At 53.7% G+C, this 14,794-nt stretch overlaps 2 protein-coding genes across 3 annotated transcripts in view; one reads left to right on the forward strand and one right to left on the reverse strand.

Annotated features, from left to right (window-relative positions):
* Nucleotides 1–8,093, forward strand: part of ALDH3A2 (aldehyde dehydrogenase 3 family member A2) — a 61,675-nt gene extending 53,582 nt beyond the window's left edge. The window contains exon 12 of the transcript XR_010153252.1: nucleotides 7,499–8,093. The gene's annotated coding sequence lies outside the window, so the exon portion shown is untranslated. The remainder of the gene's footprint in view (nucleotides 1–7,498) is intronic.
* SLC47A2 (solute carrier family 47 member 2) overlaps nucleotides 1–14,391 on the reverse strand; it is a 39,045-nt gene extending 24,654 nt beyond the window's left edge. Inside the window, exons 1-13 of one of the 2 annotated variants that reach the window (XM_003315572.6) lie at nucleotides 14,183–14,390; nucleotides 12,868–12,969; nucleotides 12,470–12,538; nucleotides 11,574–11,722; nucleotides 10,453–10,495; nucleotides 6,452–6,496; nucleotides 6,038–6,135; nucleotides 5,482–5,579; nucleotides 4,384–4,497; nucleotides 3,172–3,239; nucleotides 1,798–1,906; nucleotides 821–896; nucleotides 334–403 (exon numbers count right to left, since the gene is read on the reverse strand). In XM_003315572.6, coding sequence (XP_003315620.2) covers nucleotides 334–403; nucleotides 821–896; nucleotides 1,798–1,906; nucleotides 3,172–3,239; nucleotides 4,384–4,497; nucleotides 5,482–5,579; nucleotides 6,038–6,135; nucleotides 6,452–6,496; nucleotides 10,453–10,495; nucleotides 11,574–11,722; nucleotides 12,470–12,538; nucleotides 12,868–12,969; nucleotides 14,183–14,305 — 1,164 coding nt within the window. In that variant the 5' untranslated portion in view covers nucleotides 14,306–14,390. Of the gene's footprint in view, nucleotides 1–333; nucleotides 404–820; nucleotides 897–1,797; nucleotides 1,907–3,171; nucleotides 3,240–4,383; nucleotides 4,498–5,481; nucleotides 5,580–6,037; nucleotides 6,244–6,451; nucleotides 6,497–10,452; nucleotides 10,496–11,573; nucleotides 11,723–12,469; nucleotides 12,539–12,867; nucleotides 12,970–14,182 lie in introns of both variants that reach the window. The other variant, XM_511338.8, reaches the window with a different exon arrangement.
* Nucleotides 14,392–14,794: the final 403 nt, after the last annotated feature.

Genomic DNA, 14,794 nt, shown 5'->3' on the forward strand with positions numbered 1-14,794 from the left:
GCTCCTGGCCAGCCTGGGGCACAGGTCAATGTCATGGTCCCAGCTCATGAGGAATCCGGAAGAAAAAGATTTGTGGCTTTACACTGCTGCAATTTTTCAGTTCTTTGCTAATCTGCATTCACTTTTGAGCTCGTGTAAATTGCAGAAGAGGGAAGTCACTGTTTGAAATAAGAATGGAACTATTATCAGCAAATACTTTGGGCACTTACTATAGAGTTAGCCCTTCACGTGTATTAACAAGTTCATCCTCACAGCCCTGCGAGGTCTTGGGGAGGGCACAAGTACATAAATCATGTCCCGGGGAGTCAGGCTTTGGATCAAAGTGGTACTTACACAGATGGCCTCAAACACGTGAAAGACACTATAAACCGGCAAGACCTGGCTCACCAGGGCAATGACATCTCTGCAGAAGAAATGAGAAAGCATTAAGACACAGATGTATCCTTTGAGACCCATTTATATCCCTTCTATTCCACACCCCACCCCCACAAGAAAAAGCTTTGGAATAGAGGTAGTTGCCCCACACAAATGTAACTGGCACTGCTAGCCCAGAGTTTTCTGTGTCTGTGGGTCACACCTAAAACTTCAGAAGAGCCCCCACAATTTTGGACTGCCCTTCAATTAGCCTCTTGTCTATGGACAGGCACTAAAGGCCTGGGGTGGATAGACAGAGGTTGGCTTCCTCTCAGTGAGAGCCAAGCCTGGGCTCTTCCTGCTTCCTTTGGGCCCAGCACTGAGCCAGGAATGTGATAAATCTGAGGACACACTGGGAGCCACTTTGACATTTTCCAAGAGTCAGCACAGAAAACTGATTACCTACTCATCATTGGTAAAAATATGCCCCAGCTGATTTTTCAGGATGCTTATCAGGGTGCCCAGGACCAGGGAAATGCCAACTGGAAGAGACAAAAGGTGCAGCAATGACAGACCCCAAGCCAGGAAGCACCCTTGCTCAGATCAGCAAAGGGCTGGCCCCTACGTCAGTGCAAGTCAGCCCAGCCCTCTGCAACCAGGTGCCTTTTGTCACAGGCCTTCATGTCCCCCGCATCTGAGGCGCTCATTTGGGCTAGACCGTCTTGTAGGAAGGGCAGTGTGGAAAATGCTTCCACTCCAGTGGTTCTCAGAGTGGGCGGCACGCTGGCCCAGCAGCATTAGCATCACGTGGGAACTTGTTAGAAACAGATTCTCAGACCCTGCCTCCGACCTGCTGAACCAAAGCCTGCTGGTGAGGCCCAGCAATCTGTGACCAGCCCTCCAGGGGATTCCAGCGCAGGCTACAGCCTAAGAACCACTGCTTTCTACAGGGAAGCCGGTCTGAGCCTTCCAGTCTCAGAAAGCACAGCCATGATGTCAGAGAACATGAGTGGCTCCTTCTCCAGAGTGGGTTGGCAGCTGCCAAGCTCATGGGGGTGCTGGGAGGGCCAGGCCTGCAGAAGGACTCTGGACAGCTGGAAGGAGAGTGCTGGGCAGGAAGGGCCGTCAAAGAGTCAGGGTTTGCTCTAAGGTAAGTGGTAGAAGCCAGCTGTCTCCAGAAGAGTCCCAGAATCACAGCAGCAGGGAAGGAGTGAGTGGGGATGGGGAGAAAGTGGTGGGAGGGACGCTTGCTGCTCAGGGAGGGGCAGCTGTCAGCTTATCAGCAGAGGCTGACCTGGGTCAGACGGCAGGTCCAGCAGGCTTGGAAGATAAACCTGGCAGCTCCCGAGGCCAGCCCTGCCTCCAGCATGCCAGCCTTCCTGTGGCCCAGGCTGGTGACTCAGGCCAACGTTTGAAGGCCCACCAGGAGAGGACTCCACCTACCTATGCTGAGCACGCCCGAGACGGCCGAGCGCTTGGCCTGCACAGTATCCGCAGCTCCCAGAGCCATCCCCACTCGGACACAGACCCCGAGGCTGAGCCCCAAGGGAATCTGGGATCAAAGATAAGAAAGCACTGTCAGTGGGCCCACCCTCCAACCCCTGGAGTCCTGAGCCAGCCTGGGCCAAGAGGGACATGAGCGGGAAGGCAGAGCAGATCTCAGGCATGCAGCGTAAGAGGCACGTCACATTCTTGCTGCTGACAATGAGGCAGGGAGGGCTGGGGCTGGGAGAAGGGTGGGGGTACCCCCAGTGACACAGCCAGTCCCACCACCACCTGCGCCATCAGAGGCAGCACAGGCAGGCGGGCCTTGCAACCGAAATCACTGTGTTGTCCAAATCAAATGAGTAAACAGATTTTAAAGAGGTGACTGTGGTCTTAGTCCCAGAAAAGCTCCCTGTAAGAAAAAAGAGATTTCAGCAGAAACCACTTGTAAAAATAAGAATCTCTAAATTGATTTTGTAATGTAGATTTTTGTGACTCCTTTGCTTAAAGCTGGGGTCAGGGATAACATGCAGATGCGTACCCGAGTGACATGGGCTGCATAAGCAAGATGATGGCTGTGTCTCTGTGGGGAGTAGAGGGGAGGTGGGGGCTGTGGTGGAGGAGAGCCCATGGCCCTGCTGGGGACGCTGTCACCCAGCTCTGGCCGACTGCAGTGTGCAGGAATGTGGGCCTGCTGCTCAATGGAATGTGCTTTTTTTTTTTTTTTTTTTTTTTTTGAGACAGAGTCTTACTCTGTTGCCTAGGCTTGAGTGCAGTGGCACGATCTCGGCTCACTGCAACCTCCGCCTCCCGGGTTCAAGTGATTCTTCTGCCTCAGCCTCCCAAGTGGCTGGGACTACAGGCTTGTGCCACCATACCTGGCTAACTTTTTATATTTTTAGTAGAGATGGGGTTTCACCATATTGCCCAGGTTGGTCTTGAACTCCTGGCTTTGTGATCTGCCCTCCTCAGCCTCCCAAAGTACTGGGATTACACACGTGAGCCACTGCGCCCAGCCTGGAATGTGCATTTTTAAAGAAAATCCAAAAATAAGATTGTGATGTGAAATCTCCCAATTTTAAAATAATACTAATTAATTTTTAAAATTCCAACATCTGTGAGTGAAATATCACCCTTGGTCGTCAGGTTGTGGGCACCTGTGTGTGAGTCCTGGCGTAAGCTGAGCAGGGTCTGGACCTGGTGGGCACGAGAGGCCCGGGGAGGGTCCTTCGGGAGACAGAGATAGCTTCAGGTGACAGCCTGCCCCCCTCCTATGACACCTCCAGCCATCAGGTGGGGGATGTGGGGAAGGCACCCCTGCAGGAGCCTTACCATGTAGGTCACAGTGGCCACCTCGTAGATGACAGCCTGGGCAGAGAGATCCACCACGCTGAGCAGCCCTAGAGAAGAGGCCTGCCGTGAGCCCGGCCCGCAGCCCCAGACACCCAGACCCTGCGCCGACAGGACGCTGCTTTGCTTTGGGGACTCAGGGGCTTTTTTTTTTTTTCTTCCTTGAGACAGGGTCTCACTCTGTCGCTTGAGCTGGAGTGCAGTGGCGCAATTATAGCTCACTGCAGCCTCCACCTCCTGGCTTAGGTGATCCTCCCAGCTCAGGCCCCCAAGTAGCTGGGACTACAGGTGGTGCCACCACACCCAGCTAATTTTTGTATTTTTTTGTAGAAACAGAGTTTTGCCATGTTGGCCAGGCTGGTCTCGAACTCCTGGCCTCAAGTGATCCACCCACCTCGGCCTTTCAAAGTGCAGGGATTACAGGCATGAGCCACTGAGCCCGGCTGATTTTGAAGGGCAGATTGGTAACAATGACAACAAAAAGACATTCCTGCCTGGCCTTCAGCCTGTTAGGAAAATTCTGCCCAGTGCCCCGGAGGCCCCTGCAGGCTTCCCTGTGTGGTCTGTCTTTCCAGATGAACTCAGGGTGGCAGTGTGAGGGAGGGGACAGAGAACGGGACCAGGGTCTGGCAACTCGAGTTCGGTTCTTGGCCCTCCCACTGATTTTCTATTTGTGGAGTTCCTGTGTTCTTGGGGCCCTGTTTTCTCATCTGCAAATGCGGGGCAGGGCAGGGGTTCTCACATTCAGGCTGCCTGGAGTCCTCACTTCACCGAGTGCTCTAATGAGCACACACAAGGCAGCAGGTGGGAGCCTCACACTGGCAAGCCCGGACCTCTGCTCACACCCGCAAACCAGCTGAATCTCTCACTCCTCCGTGCCTCAGCCACCTCCCACAGGCACCTGCTCTGCCTGGCCCATGCTGGGATTCAGGCACAAAAGGCCCAAGTCTGCCTCCTGGATGCTCACAGCCTACTGGGGAGGCAGACCAGCAACAGACGGATCAGCCCCGCTGGGCAGTGGTGCTCTCTGGGTCCAAGCCTGAGGGCCTGGCCAGTGAAGCTGGAAGGGGGCTGGTGAGCTGCCATCCTGGGGAGGGGGCTTCTGGGATGGGTGAGCCGCCATCCTGGGGAGGGGGCTTCTGGGCTGGGTGAGCCGCCCACACGCCATTGCGCCCCCCATGCTCTTCCACGTACCCATGAGGAAGCTCCCGATCTCATAGGCCCACCACTCAACACAGATCATGAGCATGCTGGGGACAGCCAGGGAGAAGAAGGGGCCCCAGTCCTGCAGGCACTGGCTGGACCAACCTGGAAACAGAGGCCCCATGAGCTGACAGCCTGCCCTGCTTGCCCACCTCATTCCTGCTCCCCACTGCCAGGAGGCCCCTAAACCCCTTTGGCTCTTCCTGCTCTGGGGCTTAGCAGGCCCAGGCACTGGGCATTTTGCAGAGGGAATGCAGCTGGTCTAGAGCTGGTGTTGGGGCCTACGGAGGAGGAGGATGCAGGAACAGGGCACCAGGCTCACCTGGCCAGTCCACGGTGTGGCCCCAGGGCTCAGGGCATGGGTGTTGGTCCCCACTCCACCACCCACCACTCTGCAGGCTCCATTTCCATCTGAAAACCCCAGGCCTTATAGCTGCCCTGCCTCCCTGGGGAGTTTTCAGAGGCGGCATGAGATCAAGGATGCTGAAGGGAAACACACCACAGGTGCACTGGGCAAGCTTGGAAGGGGCTCAGCCAGGGCCCTGCTCCACATGAGACCCCAGGGGCCTGCAGAGCTGTTCCTGAAATGCCTGGCAGGAGAAGGTCCTTGTATGGGATTGGCTCTCAAGAGGCAGAAAAGGACAGGCAGGCCCCTACACGCCTGCTGTTTCAGCAAATTACTTAACCTCCGTCTGTCATAATCTCCTCTTTGTAAAATGGGGCTAATGAGGTGGGGTGAGGTTTAAATGAATTCAGGAATGTCAGGCACCCCACGCACTGCTGACGCCTGGTATTCCACGGGTGTCACTGCTCTCACCGCCATCCTGAGAGCAGAGGCTGGGCAAGAAAGCTCCCTGGGCCAGGCTTCTGTGATGGACCCAGCAGGGCTCTGCATCGTGACACCTTGGGTGGAGGGACCCTGGGCCCTTGGGGCTGGGGAAGCAAAGGGGAAGGAGGGGGCCGTGCAGGGTCCTGCACCTCCTCCAACAGGCTCCACTGCACCCTCTGCCTGCTGACCACCCTGCCCCAAGGCTGGGGCAGCACCACCGCTGGCCTGCTCAGCCTCCCAGAGCAGGCCAGGCCTCCCACCTGCCCACGTCTCCAGGTGCAGCTTCTTCAGCACAATGTAGAGAAGGAGGAAGACGGTCTGTGCAAACTGGGAGATGATGTTGGCATAGGCGGAGCCCCTGGGTAAGGAGGGAGAACAGGGCTGCGACTGATGCCAACTCTCTGCCACCGCCCTGCCTGAGAGAGAGGTGGCTCTGGCGGCCAGCCCGTGTGGGGCAGGCATGGCTCTGCTCTTCCCCCATCCTGGGATCAGACTCAACCAGGGCCCACAGGCACCTCTGGCCATGGTGGCTCTACCAAGGCAGCCGTGACTACAGTGTCCTGGGGGCCACCTTGCCAGTGCCCACTTCACCTCTCCTGGTGGGCTTGGGCAGGAGCGGGGAGTGGCTGTCCTCTCACCCAATCAAGCGTCAAACTGAGGTCCCCAAGGGACCATCAGGCCCCTCCAACTCCCCATAACCCTCCACTTCAGGACGGCACAGGCAGGGCCAGGATGGTGACTGATCTGTCTCCACCAGGGGTGGAGAGCTCAGTGGGCAGTGTCCCCTGACCAGGCCCCACCAGCCCCCGGGCTCACCTGACCCCCAGGTTCAGCACAGAAACCAGGGCATAGTTGGCCACACCGTTGACACAGTTGCCCACCACACCACTGAGGACTTGGGGCCAGGTGATCTTCTGAAATAAATGAAAACTGGCCCTGCTAAGGTGTGAGTGAGATGGATGGAGGATGGACAAACCCGGGGTTTGGAATGGGGACTCCTCCTCCTGCCCCTTCAGCCATCCCTGTTGAGGAGTTGGAAGAGGCTGGGACGCACAGCCTCTCACCTGCCTCTGTGCGGGAGGTCAGGATGTGGCAGGTGGGTTGGAAGTGACCCCTTTCAAGAGCTGGTTCACAGATGGTGGAGAGAAGGGGAAAGCCCCAGGCCCCCCTCCCACTGGAATAGGGCAGTGTGCTGGGAGAAGGGCCTCCCCACACACCAAAGACCTGTACCTGATTTTGCAAATATTTTGCCAGCAGATTGTAAAGAAAAATCACCTGTATGAAAAGCAAACCCAAACAAATCAACAATAATGACCAAAACTCACCAAATGAGCATTAACAGACATTCCTTTCCAGGACATAGTATCCCAGATTGGGGAAATTACTTCATCAAAGTATGTCTGGGACCTCTCAGGTGCGGCCAAAGCCTACCCAGCCACCTGGACTCATGCTCGGGCCCAGCCTATGGAAGAGTTCCCCTCAGGGCTCCCTTCTGCCACAGGGGAGATGAGCAGGCATGCTTTGGCTCTGAGAGAGTACTCTTTGCACACATGCTCATAGTGCACAGTGCCTGGTAGGCCTTCTGGCTGCTAAGCCAGGCTTCCATCAGCTTAGGAAGGTGAGAAGTGACCCAAGGGCCTGTTCACAGAAGGGCCCACTTTGGTTCTGGCCTTAGAGACAGGATTTGAAGGTGTGACCTCGGACGAGGGAATGGCAGGTACTGAGACATGCTGGCCGTGGGCAGCCTATGCTAAGCAGGTTCAAGACCCTACGGGGGTGGCAGGCCCTTCTCTGGCTGGGGAGGACCATAGGGGAGTGTGCGTGGCAGTGTGTGTGTTGGGGGGCACTGTACCTACCCTTTCTCTCCTCTCTTAAGGGGAATAGAATAGGCATCAACTGAAACCTAGCCCAGGGCCCTTGTCCCATTCCTTCCTGTAGCTCTCCACTTATTTTCAGCATAGTGTACTGATTAAGAGTACAGAGCTGGAATAGACCGGGTTTAATTCCTGGCTCTGCCTCTTCTGAGATGTGTGATCTTGGGCAAGTTACTTAATCTCCCTGAGTTTGTCTCCTCATCTGTAATGGGGATAATAATAGTGTGTGTGTGTGTGTGTACTTAATATACACTTAATATTTTACATACATAAATATTGCAAAGTTAATATTGCAAAGTGCTTACCAAATGATACATGGGACATTTAAGCATTCCAAGTGTTAGCCACTAACATAACTATGTTCGTGTTATTAGTCACTATTATTGGCAATTAACTTTTGCAGCTGCATTTTATGGAAGGACTTTGGCTTGACAAAGAAGACACCACAGTGACATCTTTACAGGGCATTTCCCCCCGACCCAGCCCCAAAAATCCTGGTTGACAAGATGCCATCACCTCGGTCTGAAAAGCCAAAGTATGGATTATGTGGAAGACTCAGAGGAGAAGAGCAGCCCTATAAGGGGGTTTCCGTAAACCAGAAAAAAATCTGTAACCAGCTAGGCCCCAAAAAGGTCATGGCACTGGCCTGGCAGAGAGGTGGGTGTGGCTGGGTCTGCTGGGACTGCACGCTGTTGGGGCACCCTACCTTCACCCTGACCTCTTCCCTGCCCAGCTCCCTTGCCCAAAACTTTCCCCCTGGTGCCATGGAGGCTACACTGTCAGAAAGTGAGCTGAGCCTGGTAGGGCTGTCTAGCACACAGAACTGCCAGTCGTAACAGGCATCACTAAGCTGCAAGTCAAACAGTGAAGCACTGGGCTGCAGAAGAGACATACAGATCCCCGGGTCACTGGACATACAATCACTGACCTAGATAGATGCACTGTTGATTAATTAACAAATTAATACAGAAAGGAGAGAATATGTAATAAATGGTGTTCAAAAAAATTTTAGTTGGATTAATACCTTAAATGTAAAAATAGAAACCCTGGAAGGGTCCAAAAAAGTATAAGCAAATGTGTATATAATCTTGCAGTGGGTTAAGTCTTTTTTTTTTTGAGACAGAGTTTCGCTCTTGTTGCCCAGGCTGACGTGCAGTGACACAATCTCGGCTCACTGCAACCTCCGCCTCCCGGGTTCAAGCAATTCTCCTGACTCAGCCTCCCGAGTAGCTGAGATTACAGGCACCCGCCATCATGCCCAGCTAATTTTTGTATTTTTAGTAGAGACGGGGTTTCACCATGTTGGCCGGGCTGGTCTCGAACTCCTGACCTCAGGTGATCTGCCCGCCTCAGCCTCCCAAAGTGCTAGGATTACAGGTGTGAGCCACCGTGCCCGGCTGGGTTAAGTCTTTTAAGCTCGTTAAAGACATAAGGAATAGGACTTACATACACATTCACAAATCTTTTTTTTTTTTTTTTTTTTGAGATGGAGTTTCGCTCTTGTGAGGCTGGAGTGCAATGGTGGGATCTCAGCTCACTGCAACCTCCGCGTCCTGGGTTCAAGCGATCCTCCTGCCTCAGCCTCCCGAGTAACTGGGATTTCAGGCATGCGCCACCACACCCGGCTAATTTTGTATTTTTAGTAGAGAAAGGGTTTCTCCATGTTGGTCAGGCTGGTCTCAAACTCCCAACCTCAGGTGATCTGCCCGCCTCAGCCTCCCAAAGTGCTGGGATTACAGGCGTGAGCCACTGCGCCCAGCTCAAAATTCTTTAAGTCAGAAACATAAGCAGAATAAAAGGCAAATGACAAATTGGAAAATATTTGAGACAAAGGATTAAGATATTATTTAATAAGAAGTACAATACTTAGAAAAAGATTAACCCACTAAAATAAGCGAAGAGCTATTCACATAATAAGTACATGAGAAAATGTTCAACTTCATTATCAGTAAAAGAAATGCAGGCCAGGCGTGGTGGCTCACGCCTGTAATCCCAGCACTTTGGGAGGTGGAAGCGAGTGGATCACCTGAGGTCAGGAGTTCGAGACCAGCCTGACCAATATGGTGAAACCCTGTCTCTACTAAAAATACAAAAATTAGCTGGGCATGATGGTGGGTGCCTGTAATCCCAGCTACTCGGGAGGCTGAGGCAGAATTGCTTGAATCTGGGAGGCAGAGGTTGCAGTGAGCGGAGATCGTACCACTGCACTCCAGCCTGGATGACAGAGCAAAACTCCGTCTCAAAAAAAAAAAAAAAAAAAAAAAAAAGAAAGAAAGGAAAAAAGAAATGCATGTTAATACTATTTCTAATTGGAAGAAATCTTTTAATAATAATAGTCTATGCTAATGGAAGTTTTTGCTGGTGGGAGTAGAAATTGGTAGTTTGGCAATATGTCTCAAGAGCCATTCACTGAGCCATCCACTTCCAGTAATGCATTTCTGTAATTGACAGTTTCCTTGAAAACCATCTGTAAGATGATTCACAAAGATTTTTCTTTAAGAATATTTACCACAAATCTTATTTATAATAGTTCGTATTATAAATAGAGATTGGTTAATAAGTTATGGCCTAACTATGGGTACCAGATAACCTTTGGAATTAATATTGTGGAAGGTTATTTAGTCCTATAAAGAGACTAATGACATATTTTAAAGGGAAAAAGCGTATTATAACCCAATATACACATACTGATCCCATTCCAATTTGTGTTTATGTGTGTGTTTGAATACACACACCCGTGAATAGAAATAATCCTGGAGGGCCGGGCACGGTGGCTCACATCTGTAATCTCAGCACTTTGGGAGGCCGAGGTGGCAGATCACTTGAGGTCAGGAGTTCAAGACTAGCCTGGCCAACATGGTGAAACTCCATCTCTACTAAAAAATACAAAAATTAGCCAGGCGTGGTGGTGCATGCCTGTAATCCCAGCTACTCCAGAGGCTGAGGCAGGAGAATGGCTTGAACCCAGGAGGCGGAGGTTGCAGTGAGCCAAGATTGTGCCACTGCACTCCAGCCTGGGCGACAGAGCAAGACTCCATCTCAAAAAAAATCAAATCCTGGAGAGAGATAGTAACATATGTTCTCTCTGGGTGGTAGAATTATAGGTGATTTGAATTTTCTCTGCCTCATGCTTTTCGTATTTTCTCCAATAAACATTTTCAAATCAGAAAAACATGTTATACTATTTTTTTTAAATTCAATTTGCACCAACTGCAACGGGAACTTTTGTCAGTCACCCTCATGGCCCAGCAGGAAGTCACAGCAGGATAGGGATCTTCCGAAGCAGATAGAGTGGGAAAGCAAAAAGCCAGAATTTAGGGGAATGTGATTCCACGCTCAGCAAACAGGGGCACCTACCGGAAGTCCTGGAATGAAAATCATTACATAGTCCTGGGTCAACCTGCAAGAGAGGGAGAAGCTCCGGAGCTGACCAGGCTGTGGCCCGGGGAGGCAGGGCCCTCTCCCCTGTGTCCTCCAGGACTGGGTCTTGGCCGCTGTCCCAGGGTCTCAGCCAGGACTGTGAAACCTCAGCATCAGAGGCTGCTGCTTCCAGATGGTAAGCAGGTGCCAGGAGGGGCAGCCGAAGCACCCAAACACCCAGGCCTCAGGACGAGGGAACTTAAATTCAGAGTAACGTGGTTCGTAAGAAAAAAAGGTTATATCTTAAAAAGGAATAACCAAATGAAATGTACATAATATAAATGAACAAGGCATCCCTATGAGAGGGATTTATTATAAAATAAATTTAATAATAAACTATAGGCCGGGTGCGGTGGCTCATGCCTGTAATCCCAGCACTTTGGGAGGCTGAGGCGGGTGGATCACGAGGTCAGGAGATCAAGACCATCCTGGCTAACATGGTGAAACCCCGTTTCTACTAAAAATACAAAAATTAGCCTGGTGTGGTGGCACGTGCCTGTAGTCCCAGCTACTCAGGAGGCTGAAGCAGGAGAATCACTTGAACCTGGGAGGCAGAGGTTGCAGTGAGCCAAGATTGCACCACTGCACTCCAGCCTGGGCGACAGAGCGAGACTCTGTCTCAAGTAATAATATTAATAATCATAATAATCTATAATTCATCAAAAAGTGGTTGTCATCTTTCTCCTTTTCAGAATATGGGAAAATGCACACACTTCATTTCTTCGAAAGCATCTGTAAAGCTCCAACTGTGTCCGGGCACACAAATGCAAATAAAATGCAAATCCCAAATTGTTTCTTGCCTTGCCTTCTAAATTAAAACTGGGCGTTTGTCCGCCTCTGTCCCTGCTGGTCACTGCTGGAGCCGCAGCCATGGGGAGAATCCCCAAACCAAAGCCTGGAAGGTACCCACAGGCACCGTGCACTGTGAGCACTCGTGGCCTAGAGAAGCATGGGGTGTGAGGGCTGGGCATCTTCAGGGTTTCCCTCGGCGGCCCGGGTTTCCCAGGAGCCTCTGGGTCTCTAGCAAGCCCCACCTCCCCAGCCGGAGCCCAGCGCACCTGGACACGTCCGGGTCCTGCCGGAAGAGCAGCAGGATGTGCTGGGTGTTGAGGAAGAGCGCCCAGCAAGGGAGGCAGCAGAGGAGCAGGACCAGCGCGCCGCGCTGCAGGATCACGCCCACGTGCTTCTTGTTGGGGCTGCCGAAGCTCTGCAAAACAGCCCGCCCCGCGTCAGCCGTTTCCACTGGCCGGGACATTCCTAAATCCCGCGCGGGGAGCGGGCTGTCAGCGGCGCCAGCGGTGTGTGGCGGACCCTGCGGCCTCTGGTGACCACAGCCTGGCGCCCGCAGCCTGTAATGGCACAGCGGCCTTCCTGAGCCTGGGCCTACCACTGTCTCCACTGTTCTTCCAAAGCTCCAAGGAGGACGAAGGCACATGGGGCTTCATCACATGTCAGCGGCAGGTTAAGTGGAGCCAGGACAAAGCCCAGGTCCACCGTGAAGCTAAAACCCCCAGGGAGAGGTGAGGCCTTGCCGCTTTGTGACCCCATGGCCACCTGGGCAGCCCCTGCTGGACTGCAGGCCCCTGCAAGCAGGGAGGTTCCTTCTGTGTCCCCTTGGCCTTCGACACATGCCTGCATGTAGGCAGCCGAACTTAGGATTGAGGCTGGGGAACCGGTTGTCTTTCTCTACTTGGTGACCTCCTCTGGGGGCAAGAGCTCAGAGAACTGTCTCCACCATCTCCACCCCTTTCTCCTGGCCCAGACTCTTTCAAAGGGGAGGGTCTGTTTCCCTGACAGCCTGTGGTCCTTGGAGGTAGGGCAGGGGCAGCTGACCCCAGGGCCCATTGCTCCCAGATCACCTGGCTGCGCCCCTCCCACCTGCCATCTCCATGGCACCTGTGAAATTGGCTCTGCCCTTGCCTGGCTTCCTGCCCAGCTCCAGGAGGCCACCCACCTGAGACATCAAGGTGTCACATGCCGAAGACAAACCAACTCCTACAGAAACTCCGCAGACATTGACAAACTGGTGCCACACACAGGAGGAAACAAGAGCTTGTCAGGTGAGGCCTGAAGAGAGGCCCCTGCATCTGGGCTGAGCCAGGGTCAGGAAATGCTGCCCAGCAGGCAGCGGTGGCAGAGGTGGCTCTGCTCAGCAGCCTCATGTGCTGTGTGCCCCAGGGCCAGACCGCCTCCATCTCCGGCCCTCAGGTTCCACCTGTGAAGGCAGCCGTCCAGCCACGTGGGCTGTGTCTTCCCATCCCTGACCAGCCACCCAAGACGGGCCCACCCGGGAACCCGGTGGAGAAGCCTGGGGAGAGAACGTCCCTGCTCTGGGCCAAGCTGGGTACTCACGGCCACCGCGAGGGTCACCGATGCCAGCTCCACCTTGCCCAGGTGCCCGCAGAACACAGTGCTCACAATGTAGATCATAAAAGTCAGCACCTGGAACAGGAACTGGAGGACAGCGGCCAGGTCAGACTCGGGGCCACAGGTGCCCACACAGCCGAGCCCTGCAAGACAGGCCTCTCCAGCTTTGAGGGCCCTGCACCAGTGCCCCGAGAGGTCACCTACGCCTGGGGAAGCCAGGGCTGGAGGTCGGATGACCTAGCCCAGCTCCCATTCTGCGTTCTGCAGCTGCAGTCACGCCTGGCCTCCACGTCCCTACCCAGAAGGGTCAGTGCCTGGCGCAGCGCAGTGCCTGGCGCCCTGAGCTTGACCCAAGTGTCTGATACTGCTATTGCAGTTCCTATTATAACAATAATTTGGTCAGGCCGCACACCCCCAAAAAAGGAGGGGAATTAAATACACCAAAATCTTAGTAATGGCTATTTCCAAGTACTAGGATTTGAGTTAAATTTCTTTCTTCTTTATAACTTTCATTTTTTTTCTAAAAGTTTTACAGGAAGTGCAATTCCATTACTCCTTTTTGGTTTTGTTTTGTTTTGTTTTGTTTATTTTGAGACGGAGTTTCGCCCTTGTTGCCCAGGCTGGAGTGCAGTGGCGCGATCTCGGCTCACTGCAACCTACCCGTCCCGGGTTCAAGCGATTCTCTGCCTCTCTCTCCCAAGTAGCTGGAATTACAGGCGCCCGCCACCATGCCTGGTTAATTTTTGTATTTTTAGTAGAGTCGGGGGGTTCTCCATGTTGGCCGGGCTGGTCTCCAACTCCTGACCTCAGGTGATCCTCCCTGTTCGGCCTCCCAAAGTGCTGAGATAACAGGCGTGAGGCACCACGCCCAGCCTATTCCTCTTCATGATCAGAAAAAATAAATGTATTTAAAACAATTTCCCCTTTGGAAATGAAATGGGTAGCCGGCCCCTTCTTCCCCCTGCGAAGGTGCTGCAGGCTTCATGCATCTCTGGGTCCCATCTGTCCTGGAGCCATCTTCCAACTCAGGCTTTTGTGGGTTTCCAGCTGAGGCACACCCACCCCTTCTGTGTGGGGGCTGCCTGCTGCTGAGCAAAGTCAGGCCCCACTGCCACTGGGGATTGTCCAGAGACAGCTTTCAGGAGCCATCCTGCTGTCCCCAGACTCTGGACCTGGCAGTCAACATGGGCAGTTTCTGGGGAAAATGTGAGCACATTTCTGGATCCTGCCTGCAAGGCAGACACCCTCAGCCTCTCAGCTTCCTCCACTCCCTACCTGCCCCCCAGCTCCTCCTCCTTACCAGGGGTCCAGAAAGGGCAAAGAGAGTCCACATCTCAGTCCCAAAGCCTCTGGGAACCAGCCTGCTGAGGGCAGGGCAGCAGCCCCCATGGTCCAGGGCCACTGTGTCCTGGAGGCTGTCCATTCCTGGCCGGGGCGCTGGCTACCCTGCACGCCTGAGCGCCTGCACGGCCAGCTTTGTCCAGCGAGCCACCCCCTGCCTGGGCAGCCCGTCAGTACAGCCTGGCTAATGAGTAAGGGGCAGGAGGAGGGGCTACCATGGCAACTTGTGGGATGAGCCCTGCCTCCCAGGGCACTGAGTCCCTGCTGCCAAGCCTACTGCCTCAGCCACTAGGGAGGACAGGATAGAGGCCTGGGCTCCTGGGAGTCACCCAGACCGCTGCCTGTTGTGTCTGGTCTCCCAGAGGGATTGGCAGTAAGGCCTCAGCAGGAGAAGGTCCAGGGCTGCCTGCAGTGGCTGTGGGAGGTGTGCTGAGGCCAGGACAGGGCAGCCTGGCTGGGGCAGCTGAGCCACTGGGCGTCCTGTACCCGGGCGTGATGGTGCCCACAGTGACTCCCGTTTTTTCAGAGGAATTGGTGGCCTGCCCGAAGTCACAGAGCAGGTGGTGGCAGA

This window comes from Pan troglodytes, chromosome 19, assembly GCF_028858775.2.
Source record: "Pan troglodytes isolate AG18354 chromosome 19, NHGRI_mPanTro3-v2.0_pri, whole genome shotgun sequence".
NCBI lineage: Eukaryota > Metazoa > Chordata > Mammalia > Primates > Hominidae > Pan > Pan troglodytes.